At 40.9% G+C, this 11951-nt stretch overlaps 1 protein-coding gene across 4 annotated transcripts; it reads right to left on the bottom strand.

Moving 5' to 3' along the window:
• Positions 1 to 1915: 1915 nt before the first annotated feature.
• On the bottom strand, positions 1916 to 10219 carry LOC115052809 (poly(rC)-binding protein 3-like). 4 transcript variants are annotated; one of them, XM_029517161.1, is made up of 12 exons: positions 10145 to 10219; positions 9962 to 9985; positions 9829 to 9861; positions 9610 to 9726; positions 8797 to 8928; positions 8353 to 8481; positions 7037 to 7180; positions 5136 to 5177; positions 4224 to 4302; positions 3635 to 3693; positions 2690 to 2859; positions 1916 to 1970 (listed from the first exon to the last, which is right to left on the bottom strand). In XM_029517161.1, exons 1-12 carry the CDS (start codon positions 10217 to 10219, stop codon positions 1916 to 1918), a joined length of 1059 nt encoding a protein of 352 aa, XP_029373021.1. The 4 variants fall into 4 exon arrangements, with proteins under 4 accessions (XP_029373021.1, XP_029373031.1, XP_029373039.1 ...); XM_029517171.1 differs by having other exon boundaries at positions 3635 to 3687; XM_029517179.1 differs by having other exon boundaries at positions 3635 to 3687; positions 4224 to 4299.
• Positions 10220 to 11951: the final 1732 nt, after the last annotated feature.

Genomic DNA, 11951 nt, shown 5'->3' with positions numbered 1-11951 from the left:
CTGGAAAACGAAAGAGAAGTAGCGGTATATCTGAAGAGAACGCAGAATGTTGCTGTGTTGGACAGGAGATAATGTGATTCAACAAGAACATTCAACAGCTGTTTGTATGCATCAAGACTTAATTTAGCACAGCTGAAGCTCGGAAATGAGATGGCTCAAGCTGTCCAATAGTATCTAGAGTCTCCTTGTGACAATACGCGTGGGGATCATACCATATATCATCCACGCCCCCCTCTCAAATTAAACACAACGCAACAAAACGAACGTAGCTTAAGTTTCATGATCAACAAACAAAATGTCATCTGTGCATTACCACATCTTAAATAAATACATGCTAGTTTTAACGCAAACCAGCAAAGCAGGAATTGTCGTCTGAGCTTTTTTTCCTTCTTCTTTTTTTCTTTTTTTTTTTTTTGTAAATAAAAACAATTAAGTTGCTGACATTGTCGTGACAATAAAAAGACATTCAAACCCAAAGCGTCAAATCAACCTCATGACAACGAAAAGAACATGACAAGATGAACAATCGTGAAAAAGAGACTGAGTGGTCACGTCCGCCCAGGCCCTGTGGGTTCCCCCCCTAATGAACCCCTGAACATTCCTTGGCCCAAAAAAACACCATCTGGCTTCGCCCAAACATTTGGGCCGCTGTGCCTTTCAGATTCAGCTTCCTTCCCTTGTTTTTGGCTCTCTGAAAAGCTTCCACAAAACCCGTAGCAGCCTAGCGAATACTTTCCGGCACAAGGGAAGGAAGCAGAAAGGTTTGACGCAACGCTTGGCTTTTAAGTCCAACTAATTCCTCCCACACCAGAGGCAGTCCAGAGTAAAGTGTTGAGTAGTCTATTGCATGAGCGCCGCGTAGTCGACTAATGTGCTAAGTCACAATAGTCCTTGTACAAAACAAATACAGTAGAATAATAATAAGTTAGTAAACAATCATTTAAAATTTTCAGTCAGTGTTTTTCGCCACTGCTTTTTTTCACTAATTCCCATTCATGCATCTATATTACTAATAATCGGTGTTGATAGAAGGAGGCTATGTCGGAAAGTTTTTCGTCTGGGCAGGGAGTAGGACTAGATGTGAATGGCCAAAAATGCTGAAAAAACTTTGCGGAAAAGAACAGGATCACGAAGATATAATAATAAAACGTGAAGGAACGCGTACACTGAACAGGCTTACTCAAATACACAATGATACGACACTGAACACATGCAATATAAGCAATAATGTAAACATAGGAAATTAACATGAGAAGGGAGGCTCTAGGAGTGATACCATTGGCTTAAAAGGGTCATGTGATGCAGCAAAGAGTCATGGGTAGACACTGGATTTGTAATTAGACAAAGATGCAAATTAGGATAAACGCAGAACAGTCCAATTTTTTTTTTTTTTTTCCTTTTCAAAATGTATTATCAAAATTTGATAATTTGGCTACATCCCACCACACACTCTGCCGATAGCATCACTGAGAAGCTGTAATAAGCAAATAACTACGTTCCTACGAAACTCTTCATTCTTTTACTAGTACTTCAAATAATTTTAAATGATGTTCTATGACGCAGCACTGACAGAGAGCAAGACAAAGTAATCGATAGAGAAAAATAAGAGAGAGAGATTAACACAAGTTTTCCTAATAAACATTCAACATGCTTCAACAGTTCTCTAAAAAACCTAATCAACAGAGAATTTCTTTTTTGTTCTTTATTTTATGATTTTTTTTTTTTTTTTCTTTTTATTTGGCTCTCTGAAATGGAAGTGAGCACCCGGCCTACCCTGGTGTAATAATGCTGAACCAGGGCAGGAAGGCGGTCGGGGTTTTCAGGGAGCCAGAGCCAGAGTCCGAAGGGCTTCATCAGGGTTGTCTGCAGTAGTCAGTCGTTGGAAAGGGCCAAACGGAGGAGCCAGTCAGGGATCTCAGGATGTGGTCATGGAAGATGGGTCGTTCCACATAGCCGCCACGTCTCTGAACCTAAAGGGGGATGTTGAAGGCAATATATATTCACTTTAATGTAGCCTCAATTCAATTTAACCAGCCCTCTAACTTTGCATCATACTGAAAACAGACTATTATTATTCTTAAAAACAGAAAGATCGCAGTGATAAGCAACACCTGATTTTGGTCTATTTGATCATTTTCACACGTCGATGTGTAAAGGGAATGAAATGAAATGAGATTTTACAAGGCAACAATTACGACATGAAATGTTTGGAGGAGCGTTTGAACAAAAGCAGGCTCACTGTTTTCCCATCTCTACGCTCAGCTAGGATAACTTCGATAACAGAGTTTTCTAAGATGTAAAAAAAATATATATATATATAAAATAATGGTGGTTATATATGAGATGAATTTCACCGCTGCTTTAAAAAAAAAAAAAAAAAAATCACAATAGTTATTGATTATCTGTCCAGAAGACAGAGAGGGCTCAAAAGCAGCGATATCAACAGCGAAAAGTAAGAATAGCGAAGATAAATGGTGACACGCAAGACATTTCAAGATCATTTAAACTAGAAACCACAACTCTTGTGGCTAAACTGAGAGCAACTTATGGGAAAGTGTTGTTTTTGTCGTTTTTTTTTTAATGCAGAGATCTGATTGATGCCAGTGTTCACAAGAAGGAGTGTTTTAACCTTTTCGTCTTGTTTGTCCCGTTTGATCACTTCTCACCAGGCTCTAACAGCAGCACTGACCTTGCATTGATGAGGTACTGGGCCAGGCTGATGTTGGCGGGGGTCCCTGTGATGGTGATCTGGCGCTCCGATGACCCTTCCATGGCGTTAGCAATTTTGATCTGCGCCCCAGACATCTGACGGATCTCGTTGATTTTGGTTCCCTGGCGTCCGATTATGCAGCCTATTAGCTGGGAAGAAAATGGGGATTGGACTTAGGATAGCCAGAACGCATTAAAGAGACATTGTGATCCAACACTACTCCTTAGATTGGATGGGACGCTGATTCCGCGTGATACGTGTGAGCATCGTCAGCTTTCAGCTCAAACTTTAATGCTTCTTTCTTGGCTCCAACAAGTCTTTTCCATTAAGGACATTCACTTTACACAGCCAGCTGCCTTTGGCTGTGCTACATTTCTGCTGTGGAGAAGGAGATCTCAATAGACGAAGTGAACCGCTGTCACACTGAATCGCTGTAAACCTCGACAGGAGGCCAAGTGTTCATAAACCACAGTTTTTGATATTGGGGTCCAACAACAATTGTGAGTCTGCGCTTTAAGAACAGTTTGCGTTGTGCCCCTTTTTTATTGAAATTTCCTTTCATAATTGAACCAATTAATGAGGAATCAATCATTATTTCTTTTTAAATGGACTTATTTGTAGCACTAATGATGTCTGCACTTTCACACTAACGCAAAGTATTTTACGCTGAAAGGAAAGGATGTTGGCAGTGGCAGTGAAAAATTGGCACAAGTGGCTGCAAATAATTCAAATTGCTGAATAGGTGTGAGAGTATGTCTGCTGCAAAAACAGTCCTCTCAGTTTTCAAATGACAAATCCTTCATTTTTAGTCACATAGTCTTTTGCAATTTCACCTCAGATTAATCTCTGTCAGGGGAAACTGAGCTCATTGCAGAAAAAAAGACAGTTGTAGTCAGACATGGACATGATGACAAATGTACTCACATCATTGGGAATGGTGAGTTCATGAGTACTGGCCTGGTTACTGGCATCCAGACCTGCTGCTGAATGCAGGAAGCAGATAGAAAGAGGGGAGGGAAGGGAGAGGACATAAAATAGAGTTTGGCACATTTAAGGAGTGAGTAATAATGATGAACTGCAGTCCTGGAGATGTTTCATTCTCTGCCTATTGACCGGTAACATTTGAGCTGGCCAGTGTGGTTCAGACCCCGAGCAGAGCCCTTATACACCACGTAAAACGTTTACCCACTGACCATTTGAAGTCTACTCACTAAATGAGAGAAGAAACACGCTGGGGCAATTGAGTCTTTAAATACAGGGATGCTAAGGGGAAACCGAAGAACAAACGAAACCTCAACATCAACAAGAGCAGACCACCAGCAGGCCATGTCAATGGCAGTGCACCACAGAGACCAAAAGGAGGAGAACGACGAGAAGAAGAAAAAGAGAAAGGACAGAGACAGGAAAAGAAGAGAAAGAGAAAAAAGGAGGAGAGAGAATGTATTTGTCTCTACAGGTAAAAACGAGAGAAGGAGCTTTGGTAAAGAGGGTCGTTGTGTAGGTGGGTACGTACCGGGGAAGGCAGGGGTGGTCTGTCCGAGGGGGGTAAAGGGGGTTTGCTGCATAGCCAACTGGTGGAGCTTGCTCAACTGCTGAGGGGGGGAGGAGGAGGACAGCAGAGCTATGAGGTCATCGTTAAAAACACACTCAAGCTCACGTACGCACACTCGCAGACACACGCTCACACAGGCGCACACACATACAGGTGTGTCCGTAATGTTACAAGAGTAAAGAGGATCTGAGGAGAAGTAACAACACAGACAGGTGAAGGACAAAGACTAAGAGAAAGACAGAAAAGGACAGAAGAAGAAGAAGAAGCTCATGGAGGACTTGGCCTGAGACTTGGGTGATGCTGGTTCCACGAGCCATTCGCTGTTGTAGCTCAAAAGCTCATGAGCTTTTGATGACTAAAATCAGAAACTTGAATTGGAGCAGATAAATGTACTGGTTGCATTCTTCGCATTTGCATTCATTCTTGTGTGTTTTTTTTTTTTTTTTTTATTTTGGATAGAAAAGAAGCTACTTAATTCTCTCAGCTTGAGAAGCTATAACTGGAAAATCCCTGTCATGATATTAAGGTTTAGAGTAAAGATGTGCTAACGATCCATGCTTTCATGTCTTTTGTCAAAGCTCTTTTCAGAAAGTGACTCAAAATGAAAAGATCCATGCTTTCTCAGGAGATTAGAGCCTGAATAAAATGGAAGCACCTGCCACCAGGCCAAGCCCCGTGAGATTTAACTCCAAACAGATGGCAGGGGGGCAAGAGTCAGAAAAGTTAGATAAAGGAAATACACATCAGAAAAAAGCTGTATTAATATTAACAATTAATATTAATAAGGGTGGAGAGAGAGTGAGAAGAGCCTGCAACTCAAAGAGAGAGATGAGGAGCGTGCAGTGTGGACTGCCTGGGCGGGGTAGCACTCACATCTGGATGAGGGATGGCGTACTGTCCTTGAATGGTATAAGCCTGCGAACACGAGGAGAAGAGCTTACTGTTATCACGTTACGTCATCAGAACAAGAACACAAAATTACTGGCTTCATCTAAAACACACACACACACACACGCGCGCACACACCGTTTTAAAGCAACGTACGACTAAACAGTTGGATTTATAACAAAATGAGGCCAAAAATAACAATAATTGACATTTCTACAATGTAATTTTGTTTTTAGACATATTTTCAGACATAATACGCATGCATTATAAATCTCCTGACACATTTTTGCTGTTATTCATCAATCAGATCCAGTTGAACTAAGCCAATAAGGGACAACGCAGACAGTGGGGAGGTCAACAGGAGGGGCGTGGGGGAAATCAGAGGAGGAATGTGCCTTGACCTATTGAATGTGTCGTCGGGGCCACAGAGGTCAGAACTGAGCTAAATTTCATTTTTGTAAGAAAAATTGCAATTAGACTGAAACATTTTAATTGATGAGAATATCCTCTAAAGCTTTCCCAGCTTGGGATCAATAAATTAAATCCATATATTATATGGATAGAACTTTATTAATCCCCAAGGGGAAAGTCACCATATTAATATATATACATATTATCATTCACACACAGTAAATGGATCACCATGCTATCCAATAAATTATGCACTTTAGCTAACGCAAAAAAAGAAAAGAAACATTCGGTGATATAGTCATTTCATGTGATCAGCTGAGTTGAGCGAATTTAAACAGAAAGGATGTCAGTATCACTATTGTGGCGGTCCGTGCCGATCAGCTGATCTCACCACCTGTCCACACACCTGCTGCTCATCGCTAGCCTCCCGAGCGTTTAGCTTCTTTAGCCGCTGCTAACTGTTAGCTTTCTCTGACGCAGGACTGACGTCAGCGTCCGCGCCATATTGGCATGCCGGAAGCAGCTCATCATCGTAAATGGAGCCACCTGTCGGGCTGCTCGGAGTGCTAACAGACTGTTCAAACCAGACACAGGTGGATCACTTTTCACAGGTAAGACCGAATTATTATTATTATTATTATTATTATTTCTGCTTGGAAGAAAACGTGAATACCGTCATGAGGTTATGAGCCGAAGCTGCCTCCAAACGCAAATCTGTATTGACTGTTTTCAAACGTCCATCAGAAATATTTCACGTTTTTAGCCCATCTGAATGAAGCTTGGACGCTGCATGATGGCAGGTTTAAAGGGAAAATCAAGCAAAATCTGGAGGTGTGTGAATAAAGTCATGTCATCTTCTTTCGTTGGGTTTGTCCTTTCACTGCTAAAAAAAAAAAGGAAAACCCACTCCAAGTGACAGTGTCTTGCTGTTCGACTTCACTTGGATATTAAAATTATTTGTGTAATTTCGCCTTTAAAAAAAAAAAAAAAAACCCCAAAAACATAACTAACAATTTATTAGCATTTCTAATAAATGTGTGCTGCTCCTGGAATTCTTTCTTTTTAAGCTGGGCTTTTTCTCTTAGCTTGGATGGAAATGTGTTTTTGTGCTTGTGTATGCAACAGACTGACTCTTAAAGCAGCTTACTCGCTAAAATCAGGCTTCTCTTTGTCCATTTAGGTTTAACGTGGTGTCCTGTTAATGAAGGAGAGAATGTCAATGTGCTCATCAATTAAAAGGTAAGTTGGCCAATTTCCCAAACAACTGGATGAACCCTTTGCAAAAAAAACACGACTTGACACCAGATGTATTTCCTGTCTCTCATCAAGACTAATGTCATTTATCCCAGTTCTGCTGTGGGTGATGGATGACAGTGAGGGCGCAGTAAATGGCAGTGATGAGGTCATGCTAATAGGAGGTGGGAGGCGGGGTGAGGGAGTGAGGAGAAGTGAGTAAAACCTGAGGCGACACTAACAGGCAGTGGCTGGTGCTGCAGTAAGAGGCTGAGGTTGGCTGTGGACGCCCCCAGTGGGTCTGCTCTTACCTGGCCACCTGAAAAAATGACAGGGGTGGAGGCAGGCTTGGGGCGGTAGGGGATGGTGGCACCTTTCGGTGGGGACTGAGGAGAGCAAAGGAGGAGAGAGTGAGGTACAGAAGAAGGGGTGAGATGTGGAGAGAGTGTTAGAGCAGAAAGAAAGAAAATGGGAAGAGAGAGAGAAAGAAGTAGCATAAAGTGAGACCAGCAGGGACAGTGCCTCAGGGAAGACGGCCTGTGATACTCAAAACAAAAGTGCTCTTCACTGTGTGCTCATGCTGACATGACAAAAAGTCCAAATCGTGGTTCAGTGCACAACTAAACTTGGATTCACCTGCAACGTAACTTTCAACTGGATAATGATGACTCAGTGTACTCTGTCTGAAATATCTCTTCCGTATTCTGAAGACTTACACTCATGTCACATATCTCCTAGTATCCATGGCTGGTGCCATCATGAGGGCCCAATGGAGAACCGGCTGTGCAGATAGTGTAAAATTAATGGTGCATGAAAAAGAGAGACAGCTATAAAGTGTGTAGCTTTCAATGCGCAGCAGTATGCTTACGGAGACATTGATTTACAAACTTGTAGTGATTTTCTTTGCCCGCCCCTAATGTCTATATTTCCCAACCACAGAACCGGTTTAAACATGTGGCTCCCTAGAGGTCAAAAACAGCGAAATAAGCACCTTGTGCATTGATCATATGAGGGGAATTTTATCTACAGTCAATATCTTGACAAATTAGCTAGCATGTTTTGGCATTAAGCCTCTGTCAGCACATGTGAGCTCAATTACACATCAGCAGATTCAGGCTAACAAAACAGTTTGTCATGTCTCAAATAATATTCAGTCAAAAGCTCCACATGCATACACCTTGTTGTGATCACAATGCATTTTTACCTCACAATTATTGTTACGTTCTTTACAAAGACAACATGAGTTTGTTTTTCGATGCACTGCAAGAACCAGCCATTTGATGAGTTGCTCAGTACGAATTGATAGCTGGGATCAATAAATTAAATCTGTTGTCAATTAGCAAGAATGCTAGAAAACTAAAATCACTGGTTCCACTTGCTGAAGTGTTTTTCAGATTTAAAATGTACGACTCAATCAAGGCTCAAATCTTAGATTATAACTGAACAACCAACTGTATCATTCATATAAAGGGTTTGAATCACAGCATATGCATGTAGTCATTGTTGATGTGTCCTTAATTTCCCTTTCCCTACAGCACCTTCCCTCTCCATACTTTACCTCAAGCATCACCACACATATCTGTTTGACACACTGGATGATGGCTTCTGGAGCCCCCGAGATCGTCACCGCTCTCTCAGTGGAATTGGGGAGCATGTCTCCTGCAACCTGGACCTGAGCTCCTGTAGACTGGGGGTAAGAGGGAAATGTAAAAATAAAAAAAAAAAAATCATATGGACTGTAATTCATCTTTTGTCTATTTCACAGGATAAAAAGCAGGGCAGCAAAATAAGACTTAAACTTTGTATACTGCAGGATTATCCAGCACTGTGTGAAGGATAAATAAAGTTATGGTTTAGCATTAATAAGATTACTCTTGTTTCATTTCCAAATTTACACTGTACCCATAAATATCTAACACTTAATCCAAATTTTTTTTTTATAGAGTGAAAAAAAGCAAAACAAAACGGGGTGAGTTCAGGGTGTATGATTCACATCCTCTACCTCTCTCATTTCTTTGATTTTGGAGCCTCCTTTGCCAATGAGGGAGCCACACTGGCTGGCTGGGACAACGAGCCTCAGAGTTACAGGGGGTTTACTGGTGGCTGGGCTGTTGCTCATGGAATTGATAATATCCTGGAGAGGGGGTTGAAGAGAGCAGGTTTTATGAGATTGTGCTTATAGAAATCACCCCCATGCCTGTATCTGGAGAAAAATGCCACATATCAAATAAAAGACGTTTAAACCGAGCGAAAATGTAACAATTGCAACCCATGCAGCAAAAACAATAACAAAGTTAGATTTTATTGAGTGACCTTGAGCAATTGCAAATAATTAGTTATTCAGGCCCTGTTAGCATTTATTAGCCTGAGTTATCCACAAATAGACGGTCCTTGTGCAGGTTAATGTCTGTTGCCTTAGAGACACTTTGCCATGGTCTGGCTGATACGGACCCTTGTTAAAACACAGCTCTGGCTAACTTTCAAAGAGTGCTGCAAGGTTAACTCAGCACATTTTTGTCCTACATAACTGGGCCAAGTGTGCTTTGTTTTCATTTTGAGAATGAGTCAGTGCAAATGTTCAAGCACATCACTGATCGGATGCAACTAACTGCATCTATCCAGGTACCTCACTTACAGAAGTTCAAAAGTGGAGAACCTTTTTTTTTTTTTTTATATATAAATACAATTTCTCCGAGTACTTGTGTGTTTAAAGTGTTTCTTGTCACAGGCTGTTTCTGTGGTGTGGTATTGATTTTTTTTTTTTTTTTTACTTAAGCAAAGAAAATGTGTGCTTTTCTATTATACATGATTATACCTCCTCAAACTTGTAGGCTATCATGGCGAAGGCCTTGAAAATGGCATCTGTTGGTCCTGTGATGGTTACTATCCGTTCAGGGCAGTTCCCTTCTGAGATGTTGATGCGAGCACCACTCTATAGAACAAGACAGAAAAAGTACAAAATTGTACACGTTGAAGTGCCAGGAACATTACATTACTAGGAATGTGATAGACAATGATAGAAAACTGAACTTACGTCTTCACGCATTTTCTTCACGGTTTCTCCTTTCTGGAAACAAAGACAAGGAAACAATTTTGAGATGCTTAATGTATTTTCTAGTGGTGTGGTGATGCTTTTATGTTTTGCTTGTTGTACTGCTGATAAATACCTTTCCTATGATGCTTCCAACCTCCTGCAGAAACACAAAAACATAGTATGAGGCTTACAAAAAAAGCCATAAGGTGTATTTGTGCCACAGGAGCCCTTGAAGTCAGATTTTTTTTTTTTTTTTTGACATAGTTAAAGAAAGTTGTAAAATAGGAAATTGAATCCATTGCAGGCTTTTTGTTACCTTGCCGTGCATCAGCAGCCTGATGGTGAGAGTCACATTCAGTCCACCTTCTGATTGGACCTTAATGGGTTCCATGTTAGGATTGGACGTGAAGGAGTAAGGGGGTGTGGTCACGAGAGAAAGGAGTTCAAGGGCCAACGCGAGTGTGATGGTGTAGTCAGCCAACCGGTCACCTGCCAGATATAAAATAAATGCATAAAGACTCAGGCAATATGGTTTAGGCCGAGCGGAGAGTAAGCAGGGAATGAGGCGTGGAATTATTTTTAATGACTGTGGATATAGACTGAGACAAGGCTATTTGTGATGAAATGAAAGAACCTTCTCATACCTTATTTGGGGAGTTTATTTAGCAACCAAATGGCAAACAAAGGGATATTAATGCATTTTAAAATCAGCCCGGTTAGTATCGCATGCCGCCAATAACAAAAGCCGACTTTTGAGCTCAAGGCTCCGGGGTTAACAGATGTTTGTTTTATATGAACGTGCCGTGGTAGTCCATCTCTTTGAGACCTCCTGTTTTGATCTGTGGCGCTTCAACTAAAACCTGTTTGTTCCCACTGAAACTAAATCTTTACAAGCAGATTCTTGGTGTCCTCTCATCCATTTTAAACAAGCATTTGTATTTTAGGACATCAATCGAACAGGAGTAAAACCTAGATTTGCTGGGAAATTAATCCACGAGAGGCAGAGTGTGTGTGTAACAGCAGTCACCCTGTGATTTATACACAACGCTTCCAGTGGACTCATTTCATCTCCAATGCAGCACAGTGGCAAAAATCATAGAAATGTAGGTCAGCATATGTCTCTTCAGTCATGAGATGAGCCATTGAACGTCAGGCGCCATATTTATTTTTATCAAGCTCCTTTCAGCCTGAGCCCATCTAAATTCCGCCTGACAAGTGATGTAATGAGTTGACCAAGACCACTGAGTGAACACAAGAGGGCGCCCCAGTCTGTCAATTGACTGACAGCCTGTGAACATGTCGTCTGTAGTCAGACCTGGAGGATATTAATGAAGCTCTGTGAACAACTGCGACTCAATTCAAATGAATTTTCCTCTTTAGATGAGGGGGAAAAAAAAACACATTTGGTGTGTGAAACTGCAAATGTCCAGCTTTCATGCAAGTAATATATAACAATTATTTTCATATGTTACAGATATTGCCTGGATTCGTTCTGTAATATGCTGATAGTCATAAAAACAAATGGTAAAACTTCGATTGCTTTGTTTGATATTTGACACAATTTGTTCCCCAAAGCATAATAAACCTTGACATCTAAGGTAGAACTACATTTTCTATCACATGAAGGAAGACATGAATGACTAAATATAAGTTGAGTAATGTTGTTGTTGTTTTTTTTTTCTATTTTCTTATCTGTGTTTCAGCCTGCTGAAAGAGAAGCAGTTGACCTTGACTGAAGACACAGGTAATGTCATCTTCTGCCAAGTCATTGTTATGTGGATGCATGCATGTTACTCCACTATGTAATTGGTAATTCACGTCTGTGGCCTTGATTTGTTTTTCAATAATAAAAAAAAAGAATATTTAAAAACCTAATGAGAAGAATCAAATGAATGCAGCTCCTCCTGCAGTATTTATTCCGAACAAAACTGTATTGAGAGCAACGGTTTGCCTTTAATGAGATGATTGTTTCCAAGCAGCTGACTAAGGTTAATTGATTTTAAAATCTGTGTAATTTCAGCCCACACAAGAGTGAGGAGAAGCTGCAGGTCATTAGATAGCTTCACCTTGCTGTCGCCACGTTCAGGCATCTGAATCATCAGCACAGACACAATGAGAGTCTG

Source organism: Echeneis naucrates, chromosome 2, assembly GCF_900963305.1.
Source record: "Echeneis naucrates chromosome 2, fEcheNa1.1, whole genome shotgun sequence".
Taxonomy (NCBI): Eukaryota; Metazoa; Chordata; class Actinopteri; order Carangiformes; family Echeneidae; genus Echeneis; species Echeneis naucrates.
Note: the sequence above shows the minus strand (reverse complement) of the source record. Positions and strands in the feature narration are given on the sequence as shown.

Coding starts and splice junctions, on each gene's coding strand:
- LOC115052809 (XM_029517161.1), bottom strand. CDS start 10,219: ATGGAACCCATTAAGGTCCAATCAGAAGGTGGACTGAATGTGACTCTC. Junction 9,986..10,144: donor GGCTGCTGATGCACGGCAAG/GTAACAAAAAGC, acceptor GTGTTTCTGCAG/GAGGTTGGAAGCATCATAGG. Junction 9,727..9,828: donor TGAAGAAAATGCGTGAAGAC/GTAAGTTCAGTT, acceptor CTTGTTCTATAG/AGTGGTGCTCGCATCAACAT.